Source organism: Procambarus clarkii, chromosome 18 (assembly GCF_040958095.1).
Source record: "Procambarus clarkii isolate CNS0578487 chromosome 18, FALCON_Pclarkii_2.0, whole genome shotgun sequence".
Lineage (NCBI taxonomy): Eukaryota > Metazoa > Arthropoda > Malacostraca > Decapoda > Cambaridae > Procambarus > Procambarus clarkii.
In genome coordinates this window covers 17,810,071-17,823,977 of record NC_091167.1, presented here as the reverse complement: position 1 = coordinate 17,823,977, position 13,907 = coordinate 17,810,071, and the positions used below count along the sequence as shown (strand labels likewise).

The window sequence follows — 13,907 nt, the reverse complement described above, 5'->3', positions numbered from 1 at the left end:
CCCTAAAACTTTGTGAAATAAAGCTGGAAAAAAAGTGTTTTAAAATCACTTAAGTTATCAATGAACTCTTTGATTAATATTACTTTTGCTCCGGGAATTGAATGTTTTTGTGTTTTACTCACTTAGATGTTCTCACCTCATTGTGTTTTGAAGGGTTGAGCATAAGCTCCTTAGCCCCCAACCGTTCCCGCCACAATCCTTTTGTTTTGAAGTTGGTTAGCAAGCTCATCGTGTCAGTCTTGTTGTGGCGCTTTCCAGGTTGTGGGTGGTATCTTTCATGTCTTTACTCAGCCTCACGCACTCAAGATAACCTCAAGATAGCCTCATCTGTCTCCAGTTCCCGTCCAATTGGTTTCGTTTTGTACGTTGTAATAACGAGCGTTACAAATGCCTCCTATTTGTGAAAAGTAACGGCTCACAAATATCTGCGTTTTCTATTCATCGGACTCGATAGGTTAAGTGGGTTGCTTGGGTTCGTACGTTTATGGTTAGGTTAGGTTAGGAGGAGGAACTTTTTTACCGAGTGGCAAATCAATAAATCCGATTCTTGGTCCTGCAGTTTATTTTGTACGCTGATTTATGTATAGCTGAACTTACGTTGGATGAGCTTCAGCTCTTGGATCCCATTTATTGACATTCGATTAGTGTTTCTGTACTTTAACCTATTTTTATTCACCTTATAATGCGAGTATAAGTATGACGGATTAGCGTGTTTACAGGTTACAGTTGTGTGTGTAAACTAAAGTCTTTGAAAATGTAATAAGTTATTACGAAACGCGTTCAGGCGTCGCGTCAGACTAGAAATAAAAATGAATTTTGGAGAATTGATTTTTCAATTACCATCGACAGTGAAAAGAAACATAAGAAATATTGAGAAAATTCGTGTTAGACTTATTAATCTTACCTTTTCGGTCATATTTAACATCATTCATATATATATATATATATATATATATATATATATATATATATATATATATATATATATATATATATATATATATATATATATATATACACACACTTTGTATTGAACGAGGTGAGAATAGCTTTAGCTACCTCATACCTTTGTGTGTCTTTATACCTCAATAAACTTATTTCAATTTCAAGTGGTTGAGCTTCCTACAGGACAGAGCTCCGCGCAGCTGTTGGTCGTGTAATGCACCGACTCTAGACGTGAGTCGTATCCTGCGTTGGGTATTTTAATGTTGATGGAGTTGGCTACTACAGCCTCGTTTGATTCATTACAGCCCATCCTGTTCTCAGAGACAATAGTTCATAAACGGACTATAACTGGCATTAATAAGTCAGTATTTAGCTTATCTGAGTAGATAAGTGCTAAATGGAAGCGCTCCAGGTACAGGATTGGTCTTTTATGCAGTGAAACATGAAACATTTTATGTGCGCAGTGATATCACAATGACATGTATCTAGACTCGAGAATATGGGACAACATTTGAAGCAGAACGGGGATCGAACCAGTGTCCTGAATCGCTCGAAACGCGCATCTTAACTCATGAACCACGACATGTTTAGGCCACTCAGGCACTACAGCTCGGAGCCACTACACCAGCCCGTCCTCCTAAGGATTCTCAACGTCCAATAAAACTATAAATTTAAAGTGTCCTCTCCTAACCCTACCAGAGGACCTAAAACAGAAAACGGGACAGTACGTCACTCTCGTGAGCCGCTTCCATTTTTTAGTGCGACAATTTTTGTCCTTATTTAACGCATACGAGCGAAGAGCGACGTTCTTGGTAGGAGATGTTGTTAGTACACTGTTGAAATGCCGCTCTTCAATATTGATTGACTTTGTCCACACACTTTACACTTTACTTCATCTAGATCCCTATACAAGCCGAACTGCCAGAGATACTTAAATTTTTAAATTTTAAATTTTGCCCCGAGGGGCGAGTTTATTGGGCAGCGCCACTCATCTTGTGAGTGGACACACCGCCGTAGCCAAGTCTTATACGAGCTGTGACAACATCTGTTACTCTACTTACTTTGTTACTTGCCCCATACACATGTTTTACTTCACACATTTCATTGTGATGAACAATGGACCTGCTAGTTCCCCAATACAGAACCCTATGTTCATCCTTTGTGAACTTCAAACCTATACAGCTGGGCCGGGAGACTAGCCATTTTCTCTCCTGATTTATATGCAAATACAAACACAGGTACTCTTTAGAAACAAGTGTGTAATTTCTGTTCGTGTGTGTGTTTAAGATGAGGCATTATCGCCCTATCTCAGATGAATAAATAAAAGTAATTGTCTTTAGTCTGCCCTCGCCCGCCTGACCCAACACCTGTAAATACTAGACATTAGAAAACGCGAATCATTTCACAAAATAATTTGATTGGCCATGAAAGAGGAAAGTCATCTTTTAAGTATGATTGAGGGTACTCTGAAACCACGATATCTTGATGTAAATATAGTGAACATGCACTATGCTTACGTTATACGGTCTTGGATTGTAGCGTTTAATTGATCAATTGTTTAATTGATTAATTGTTTAATTTGTTTAATTGATGGTTATATATACTAAGAATTGCAGTCCTGCAGTCAACTAAAGGTAAAATTAGCATCAAAATTTAGCAAAACATTTACATTTGTCCTGACATGGAAATGTTTATGCTGACCTGACCTTAAATAATATAGCTAGACTTGACCCCCAGACCTGAGCTTAGTAAACATTATGACCGAATCCAAACCTTTAACCTAAATGTTTTATATAAAACATTTAACAGTAACATTAATCTAGGCTTCAATATCCACAATTGATATGACCTTAAATAGTAACATGTGACCTGATCTGAGAGAGAGAGAGAGAGAGAGAGAGAGAGAGAGAGAGAGAGAGAGAGAGAGAGAGAGAGAGAGAGAGAGAGAGAGAGAGAGAGAGAGAGAGTGAGAGAGAGAGAAAGAGAGAGAGGAAGGGAGACTCTCTTACAGTACCCTGCCCATCCTCGGCCATGTGTCTGAGGCGATCATCACTATGATAAGGAAATAATCAACAGGGATAATTAACTCCCAATATTCCTTATTTTGCTTTGTAATCTTGGTCAGGAGTTTTTGTGGGTGTTTGGGATGGGACTGTGATTAGCCAGCTTGTGTTTGACTCTTTGGCTATACCCTTTGGTTTGCAGTTTAATATAATATTATGGATTTGAAAGTTTTCAAGGAAATATACAGATAAATATATTTATTTTTGTACCTTTAACCATCTGTAAGGTAAGACATCTCACACACGCATATATATATATATATATATATATATATATATATATATATATATATATATATATATATATATATATATATATATATATGCGGAAAATCCACAAAGAAATATGAAATGAGGTGAACGTTTCGGCTCTGTTAAAGCCTTTGTCAACACCAGACTGACAAAGTCTGGTGTTGACAAAGGCTTTAACAGAGCCGAAACGTTCACCTCATTTCATATTTCTTTGTGGATTTTCCGCATAAAATGATCAGTGTTTTGTGATCGTCAATTGCATATATATATATATATATATATATATATATATATATATATATATATATATATATATATATATATATATATATATATATATATATATATATGTTTTGTTGAATATGACCGAAAGGGTAAGATTAATATTTCTAACGCGAATCTTTTCACTATTTCTTACGTTTTTCTTCACTGTGGAGGGTAATTGAAAAATTAACTCTCCAAAATTCATTTTTTACATTTATATTTTTGGTTTGACGCCTAAAAGCGTTTCGTAAGACTTTTTACATTTTCAAAGACTTGGTTTACACATAAGATATATCATGCTTATGTTTGTTTTGGGTGAGGTGACAGAACACGAATCAGTGGGTATAAACATAAGAATGGAAGTAACTACAGAAGGCCTATTGGCCCATACTTTCTCTTGCTGCTTCTATGTTGGTTCGGGGTCTTGAGGTGGGTAGAATATAATAGATGCCCATTCATCCACTTATACAGCTCTATCATGCCAACCATAATTCTTCGCCTTTCTATAGAATGTGATTTAAAGTTTTGTAAATTTTTCTTCATATGATAGGTTTCTAATTTAGAGGATTAACTTTGTCATCCTACGCTGGACGCGTTCTAGTGAATTTATATCCATTCTATAGTGCGGCGACCAAAACTGAACTGCATAATCTAAATGGGGCCTAACCTGAGCAAGATATAGCTGAAGAACAACACCAGGTGTCTTGTTACTAACGCTGCGATTAATAAATCCCAGTGTCCTATTTGCCTTATTACAAACATTTATGCATTGGTCTTTTGGTTTTAAATTCATACTAAGCATAACTCCCAGATCCTTCTCGCAATCCGACTTCACAATCTCAACACCATCTAGCTCGTATCTTGTAACTATCATCATTACCTAGCCTCAAAACCTTACATTTGTCAGCATTAAACTGCATCTGCCAATCTTTTGATCATTTCAAAACTCTATTTAGATCGTTTTGAAGAGATAGTGAGTCCCTTTTCGTGCTTATTTCCCTCCCGATTTTTGTATCATCGGCAAACTTGCAAATATTGCTGCTCAAACCTGAATCTAAATCATTTATATAAATTATGAATAACAGAGGTCCCAGGACAGAGCCTTGAGGCACTCTACTTATAACATTTCCCCACTCTGACTTAACCCCATTTATACTGTGTTTCCTTTGGTACAGCCATGCACTAATTCAGCTTAATATAGCACCCCCAATACCATGAGCCTCAAATTAACAGGTCATTGCGTGTTCTATGTTCTTGCTTCTACTGTTTCTGTGTTGGTTCGGGGTCTTGAAGTGAGTAGAATGTAATTATGTGACTGTTGATTGCTGGTTTTGACTTTTTGATGTGTAGGGCCTCGCTGATGTCGAGTCTCCTGTTGTCGTTGTATCTGACGATAATTTCTGTGTTGCGTGTTAAGATTTCTCTGGTGATGGTCTGGCTGTGTGTGGAGATTATATGCTTCTTGATGGAGCCCTTGTTGCTTGTGCATTGTTTATCGCCTAGAGAGAGAAAGAGAGAGAGAGAGAGAGACGTTGTTGTCTTGCCTACATATTGAGATCTTTGGTGCTGACAGTCCCCAAGTGGGCATGTGAAGCCATCAACGACGTTGATCTCTTTTAAGGTGTTGTGTTTGGTGTCTGGAGAGTTCTTCATAAGTAGATTTGCCGTCTATAACCTACCATAAGTAGGTTATGCCGTCAGACGGCATAACCTACTTATGAAGAACTCTCCAGACTTGCTTCTGATGTTGTTGTTGTTGTTGTTAAAGATTCGCTACCTGGAACAAAGTTCCAAGTAGCACAGGCTATGTCTTACTTCTGAGGCAGAGACCTTCATTAATCTTTCTTTACTGAGGCCTTCATTGTGTATAATAATATTATGGGATTTTATTGAGAAAAACGTAAGCAAAGTAGCTATAAAAACCATGCGTGTATCTGAACAGCGATCCAACACATAATCTGTTTTACACAACACCTGACGCGAGCTTCCAAGTGATCGATCTGTGGTTCGATACAGTTACCGAAGCCAGTGACGGGTGCACACCGGCTCCCGGCATCATCCTTCAATGTGTTCTTGTTCATCAATATTATCTTAAATTATACCCCCCTTACAATAGATAGTATTCTGGGTATCTGTTTTATTTATGATTAGTTGGTGCTTAGTGTGTTTTGTTTTTTAACGAAGATATCGCTCGGAATATGCTTATGGGTGTTTTGTAAACAACTTTTGGTGTAGGGAGGATGGGTAACTTTAATATATTGAAACATGCTATTTATATCGGAAAAATTCTATGAAGTTTGTTTATATTTATATATACAAAATTCCTGCTAACATTCCACTTAATCTAGGATCGTATGTAAGATTTTTAAGAGCTTTTCTCCTGAGTGTAATATTTTTTCTTTTTTTTCAATACTATATATATATATATATATATATATATATATATATATATATATATATATATATATATATATATATATATATATATATATATATATATATATATTTAAGTACTGGTGATTTGGTGCTCGTAATGGCGCCCATCTCTGCCCTTACGCAGATAACGGCAAAAAGTTATCAAAAGAAAGATCCTAGCCTCGAGTAAGTACTTTGTAGCACCCAGTAAGCACAGATTATCAATGCCCTTACACCTACTTTTGGGTAACCTTCATTTCGCGTCCAACTTGGTTTTTGGTAAACTCTCACACACGCACTTATTGGTAAACTGCAGCACACTTATTGGTAAACTTCAGCACACTTATTAGCAAGTACCAAGTCTACATCAACATTCCTCTGAGAGCATGAGACCTAATCCTTAATTATTTACGTGTTTAATTCTTGGAGAACCCCGTAATAAAGGTATCTGGCTTGCTCCTCTGTATCGCGGTGATCTTTCCTGATTGTTCGCGGTTCATCTTTGCTTAATATTCATTCAGGGCGAAGGGAAATCAATTATGCCTTCAGTACAAGTCAGAGATAGCCATTTGGTAATTATCATGTAGAACAGCCTCGCCTCCTATAAGCCGAGTGTCTTTTTTATCAAATCACAATAAGATCCATCAAAGCATTTTCACCCGTTGTGGCTTGCTAGATAAGGATGGAAATCGATCAATCATCTGTTATCAGGCATCTACAAGAAGCATTGAGGGGAAAAGGGGAGTCCGATAAGAAGAAAACCCTTACAGGCTGGTCAGTAAGTCAGTAATGAGAGCCGGGTTCAGAAACTTGACATCAGGGAGATAGCATCAATCTGCTTATTACTCGAAGCAGGAGCAGTTGGACAATCAGAAACAGGTTTATCATCACTGCTACCCATGCTACGTATGCTTGCATGGCTCTAAGATGAGCGGGAAGCACAATATAGTACAAGGATGTTGTGTAGACCTGGGGCCAGATTCAGGAAGCAGTTACGCAAACACTTAAGAATCTGCACATCTTTTCTCAATCTTTGGCGGCTTTGTTTCCAATTATTAAACAGTTAATGAGCTCCGAAGCACCAGGAGGCTGTTTATAACAATAAAAACAGTTGATTGGGATGTTTTCATGCTTGTAAACTGTTTAATAAATGTAACCAAAGCCGTCAAAGATTGAGGAAAGATGTACACGTTCGTAAGTGCCTTCGTGAATCTGACCCCTGGTCGCTACGGCCACACCCGAACTAGTTCTCAAGGCCTAACCTGACCTTGTAGTCACCACAACACCTTATGAATCACTTGTGATTCCGCCGTAGACATGAACTATTTGTGTTGACCAAACCACACACTAGAAGGTGGAGGGACGACGACGTTTCGGTCCGTCCTGGACCATTCTCAAGTCGAAACGTCGTCGTCCCTTCACCTTCTAGTGTGTGGTCTGGTCAACATATTTCAGCCACGTTGTTGTGACTCTTCGTCTGCATATGAACTATTTGTGAGATACCCAAAACACAATATGTGATACACATCATCAAACGTACTGATGTCCATACGTTAAATTACGAGGGAAGATGCCTGCTTTCTGCTCAAAGCCCTCACTACTTTTTTTTTATCTTTATTTAAAAAAAATACAATATAAATTACATATACATAAGTGTTACAAGGCAATTGGCAGGATATATTTAATTTGTCCGCTACAATAATTTATTACATAGTCACCCCTTCCTCACATGTCTCGTATAATGTGCGATGTTTTGCAGCCTACTGTAAACACAATATTTTTCCTGTCAGGTGTATAACGGCGTTCTGGTTGCTACAGGAACACCGAGAGTGTCCCCTAATTTGTCGGTGTATTTATACTGTGAGTGTTTTATAGTCTTGGACTATGTTTAGCACCAGATTATTCTTGCTGGTTGTTGAGTAAGCTGTTGTGGTGGCCTTAATAGTCCTCTAGAGGTTGATAGGTCTTAATAACCCTCCAGAGGTTGATAGGCCTTAATAATCCTCCAGAGGTTGATAGGCCTTAATAACCCTCCAGAGGTTCATAGGCCTTAATAGCCCTCCAGAGGTTCATAGGCCTTAATTACCCTTCAGAAGCTGATAGACCTTAATTACCCTACACAAGTTGATAAGCCTTAATAACCTTCCAGAGGTTGATAGCTCTTAATAATCCTCGAAGGGAATAAATGGCCTTAATATCCCTACAAAGGTTCATTGTCCTTAACAACCCTTCAGAGGTTGAGAGTCCTTAATAACCTTCGAGAGAATGATTGGCCTTAATAACCCTACAAAGGTTATTAGATCCTAATAAGCCTTTAGAGGTTGATAGGCTTGAAGCCCAACACCAATTCTTCACGAATTTCATATCAGTTTATTTCTCTTCCTGAAAGAAGATTATACAATTTAAATTGATTTGTAGCTACATTCTGCTCGCCATGCTATTACATATAATAGACATTTGCAATAGAAAGGCGAACGTTTAAGGTAATTGATGACAGGCAAATGGAAATTACCCCTTTGCCTGTATCAATCATCAGTTTAAGAGGCACTGCCTTCTCTGAAATTCTAGCCTGCCTTCACATGAGGGCAGGCTACACATTTAGAACAGCCGACCCACTCTCTCAAATCTCTCCCATCTGCATGCAACCCGAAAACCCTCTTGGTTTTATCTGGCCCATCAGATTGCTAGCTACTGTATTTCTAGGGGCACTTACACCCATCTGTCTGCCAGATAATGTATCTCTAGGGTCACGTACACCCATCTATCTGCCAGATACTGTATCTCTAGGGTCACGTACACCCATCTGCCTGCCAGATACTGTATCTCTAGGGTCACGTACACCCATCTGTCTGCCAGATAATGTATCTCTAGGGTCACGTACACCCATCTATCTGCCAGATACTGTATCTCTAGGGCCACCTACACCCATCTGTCTGCCAGATACTGTATCTCTAGGGCCACCTACACCCATCTGTCTGCCAGATACTGTATCTCCAACACAACAACCCACACCCATCTATCATCAACCAAACCTTATACACCACTAATACCCATCTTCCACCTACCGTACTTCATACACTACACCCATCTACCACATACCAAACCCGCTACACTACACCTATCTAATACCGTTCCTCGTTCGTCACCTACACCCATCTACCACCACCTATATCCATCTCTCTACCACCTAAAATACACCCTACCACCTCCCGAGCCTCCAGCAGCACCTCCACCTCACCATAGAGCCCCAGGTCAGCCTCATATAGAGAATATTATGAGAGATTAGCAGCCAGGCTCGTCAGTGTGATAATCATCACTCTCAAACCCTGATGAGCACCTCTTTTTCGCTTCGAACGTTCAGATTTTTTGCCTTATTGAGAACGTCACATTGAAGACGAATTGTGGGGGGAGCGTTGGATGGGGAAGAGGGGGTAGGATTGTTGCTGAGGGAGGAGGGAGGATGGGTCGTTGGGGGAGGGGGTAGGATTGTTGCTGAGGGAGGGGGGGAGGATGGGCCGTTGGGGGAGGGGGAGAGAAGCAGCCAGAGAAGATGAATATCTTGTGGGAAGTAGATCGATTGAAGGTGGAAAATTGGAGGTTCAGTCGCTGGTAGAACGAGTTGTAAACCCTTTGACGTTAACTAATCGCTGGTGTCCTGAACTCATGCCCCGCTGGTGTCCTAAACTCATGCCCCGCTGGTGTCCTGAATTCATGCCCCGCTGGTGTCCTAAACTCATGCCCCGCTGGTGACCTGAATTCATGCCCCGCTGGTGTCCTGAACTCATGCCCCGCTGGTGTCCTGAATTCATGCCCCGCTGGTGTCCTGAACTGATGTTCCGCTGGTGTCCTGAACTCATGCCCCGCTGGTGTCCTAAACTCATGCCCCGCTGGTGTCCTAAACTCATGCCCCGCTGGTGTCCTAAACTCATGCCCCGCTGGTGTCCTAAACTCATGCCCCGCTGGTGTCCTAAACTCATGCCCCGCTGGTGTCCTAAACTCATGCCCCGCTGGTGTCCTAAACTCATGCCCCGCTGGTGTCCTAAACTCATGCCCCGCTGGTGTCCTAAACTCATGCCCCGCTGGTGTCCTAAACTCATGCCCCGCTGGTGTCCTAAACTCATGCCCCGCTGGTGTCCTAAACTCATGCCCCGCTGGTGTCCTAAACTCATGCCCCGCTGGTGTCCTAAACTCATGCCCCGCTGGTGTCCTAAACTCATGCCCCGCTGGTGTCCTAAACTCATGCCCCGCTGGTGTCCTAAACTCATGCCCCGCTGGTGTCCTAAACTCATGCCCCGCTGGTGTCCTAAACTCATGCCCCGCTGGTGTCCTAAACTCATGCCCCGCTGGTGTCCTAAACTCATGCCCCGCTGGTGTCCTAAACTCATGCCCCGCTGGTGTCCTGAACTCATGCCCCGCTGGTGTCCTAAACTCATGCCCCGCTGGTGTCCTGAACTCATGCCCCGCTGGTGTCCTAAACTCATGCCCCGCTGGTGTCCTAAACTCATGCTCCGCTGGTGTCCTGAACTCATGCCCCGCTGGTGTCCTAAACTCATGCCCCGCTGGTGTCCTAAACTCATGCCCCGCTGGTGTCCTAAACTCATGCCCCGCTGGTGTCCTAAACTCATGCCCCGCTGGTGTCCTGAACTCATGCCCCGCTGGTGTCCTAAACTGATGAACGACACGGGGTTCTTCTCCTTGCATTATAAAACATACTAATCCGTCTATTTCGTTCCTAGTTCCCGTTCTCTCGCGGTTTCTCTCTAACATTACTCATGCTTATCTCTTTCCACCACATTCTCCTGATAGCTATAGGTAGCTATCAGGAGATAGCTTGATAGCTATAGCTTGCTAACTCTTACACTTTAATTTCGTCTCTCCTTGATATCGAAGAAGTTAGGCTTCAAGTATCAATATTTTTTCGATGCTATGTAAACATAAACACTCTGTAAACCGCGACACAATCTACTTAGACATTATGTAAACCTAGGCACTATAGTACTTTATATATTGTATAAACTCATACAATATATATATATTTTGTATATACTTATATATACAAACGTTCTTATATTCTTGTTATATAGCCATTGACCCTAAGTGAACATAGCTTATTAATAATATATCTTGTTCTGATTACACTAGATCTTCGTTATCTTCATCACATGAGTGTAATAATTGTCAAAACCGTAATTTCAACAACTTCAAGATTATCACCCGAGTAGTTCTAGGAAAGGAAGTGTTGAGAACACGAGAGAGCACAGTCACTCTTTCAACTATGGATTGCATTTGTGAAATCAAAGTCAACAAAACATGAATAGTAAATTGTAGTCTCAGCTCACTTAAACTTCCACAGATTGGTCTCTTTGCGTTGTTGTTGTTGTTAAAGATTCGCTACCTGGAACAAAGTTCTAAGTAGCACGGGCTATGGAGAGCCCGTAGCTCTTTGCGTATTATACAAACCGTAATATGTGAATCAACCCGTCCTCCGGATAGTATTCATACAACTATTTGATGAAACGTACAAACATGGACTGTTGCAGCCTATAATGTTCGCACTCTGAGTTACTAATTTTATAAAGGGCATGAAAAAAATTAAGCCAAAATCAAAATTTCAACTTTCCTTGTCCTATCTTGAGGTTATCTTGAGATGATTTCGGGGCTTTAGTGTCCCCGCGGCCCGGTCCTCGACCAGGCCTCCACCCCCAGGAAGCAGCCCGTGACTGCTGACTAACACCCAGGTACCTATTTACTGCTAGGTAACAGGGGCATAGGGTGAAAGAAACGCTGCCCATTGTTTCTCGCCGGCGCCTGGGATCGAACCCAGGACCACAGGATCACAAGTCCAGCGTGCTGTCCGCTCGGCCGTCCTAGAACACATATGCACCATATTAAACCTTAGATTTAGTAGGCCTAGGAGTGCTTGGACAGGTTTGGTTAGATTCTTTGCTTACATTTCCAATTTGTTAGCATGTCCTTCCGTTTAATTCAATAACACTATATGTGCCAATTTTTGGGGTCCAACAGTCCTTATTTGTACGTTTGACCAAATAATTACTATAGGAAATCATTATTTTAGGAAGATGATCTGGGATGTGTAAAGAGTAGTCTTATTGAGTTATTTTGTAGGTTGATATGCATGACAAAGGCGGCCGCAGGCGCCGTGCCGTCCAGGGAACTATGAGGATTCATTCAACTTTATTGCTCCAGTAACCGGCACCAAGATGGGTCGGGTATAAGACTCTGCTGATTTATACCTTCTATGAATATTTGCTCATGGAAATGGCGCCACGAGGTCGTAAATTTGTCTCGTCATCAAGGAGAGGAGCGAGATGGGGAGCATTAATATCCTGGACCACAAGAAACTGCGGCTAGTTTACGCCAGTCACCGTCAGTCCGCAGTCATACCGTTGAAATAGTGGCAGGTCGCTGGGATCATGTTGAAGCGGATGATATATACGTTGAAAAGAATATCTTGATTGTTCAGGTCGATACGGTAATCATATTTTTATAAGATAAAGCCTAAGTTAAGAGTGTATTTATTAATAGATGTACACTGGTATGTAATAGTATTTATAGTTTATTTAAGTCCTGGATCATGTTCATGACTAATAGCATACTTGCTGGTAAGAAAGCAATTGTGGAGGCTTTTATAAGCTCTTAAGGTTGATTGGCATTAATAACCCTCCAGATTTTGATAGGCCTTAATAACCTTCCAGAGGTTCCTAGGCCTTAATAACCCTAAAGAGGTTCATAGGCCTTAATAATCCTCAAGAGAGTAATAGACCTTACGCCCAACACCATTACCTATTCTGCCTCATTTACATAACATCACGCAAAATTTCTGTATTTAGAAATATATCGAAGCCAATCATGCCGGCTTTGAGCCGTGCATGTACAAGGGATCCATGATTGCTCTCCTCTTGGACCTCGCGCGCAAAATTCGGACTAATCATCTTTCTCACTACGAACAAAAACTCTCATATCTCTCGTCACATATGCTAAACACGACCCGCTTCACTGCCCCTCAGAGCTGTTGCCTCTCCGGATTCTCCATTACCGAGTTTGATTGCTTGTGAATTCGCCTTATCTGGAGGTAAAAGAGGACCTTCGCTGGTCTTTTTTCATCACTTAGGGAAAACAGTAGTGCGTGTAGTTGCCGTCCCGAGCACGAGAGGGCAGCGCCCCTCTCGGCTGGCTGGGGTTTATTGGCGGCTCCGACCTGACTGTTAATCGCTTCGGTTCTCATCTTGATTTGTGGGTGATCGATTTATATTCGCTTTGACTGTTGGTTAATCTAGTTATTCTCTACTCGTGGCTGTTCCAAGTCATACTCTTCAAATGAAGCTTGTGTGTGTTCTAACAACTTGTGCTGCCTCGCATGAGGTACTTTGGTGATTGAAAGAAATGTATATGTTTATCACTCAGAATATTCGGTAATATGCTTATTGTATATATATATATATATATATATATATATATATATATATATATATATATATATATATATATATATATATATATATATATATATATTGAGCTATCTCATCCCTTTGTGTGTATATATACCTCAATAAACTTATTTGAATTTGGTGATAGAATCAATCTAGGAGAGATGCAAACTCATGAGATGTAAATAGGTTTCTTGCAGGCAGCATCCGAGCCAATAGCTGTGTTTAGAGCAGGATGAGCCTCCAGTGTTTGCTCTCTCTTCCTCCGTTCATCGCAGCTCACTGACGAGATGTTTGACCACATTTCCTCACACCTAGCAGTAAATAGGTATACCTGGCTGGGGACTTGACAACTGATGTGGTGTGCACCCTGGGGAAGGTCAGTCGTTAGACAAGCCCCTTAGAGGGGGGGGGGGAAGGGGGACGTCGATAAGCTCAATTTCAAGTTCCATTAAGTTTATTGAGATAATAAAACGCATCCCAAAAGTTTAGAGTGGCGAAGAGTATTTTTGCCCTTAGT

At 40.9% G+C, this 13,907-nt stretch overlaps 1 protein-coding gene across 1 annotated transcript; it reads right to left on the bottom strand.

Moving 5' to 3' along the window:
* Positions 1 to 9,538: 9,538 nt before the first annotated feature.
* LOC138365978 (type VI secretion system spike protein VgrG1b-like) lies at positions 9,539 to 10,588 on the bottom strand. Its single transcript, XM_069326693.1, has one exon. The coding sequence runs from the start codon at positions 10,586 to 10,588 to the stop codon at positions 9,539 to 9,541; it is 1,050 nt and encodes a 349-aa protein (XP_069182794.1).
* Positions 10,589 to 13,907: the final 3,319 nt, after the last annotated feature.

Excerpts from the sequence above, each read along its gene's own strand:
- LOC138365978 (XM_069326693.1), bottom strand. The coding sequence starts at position 10,588 with ATGAGTTCAGGACACCAGCGGGGCATGAGTTTAGGACACCAGCGGGGC.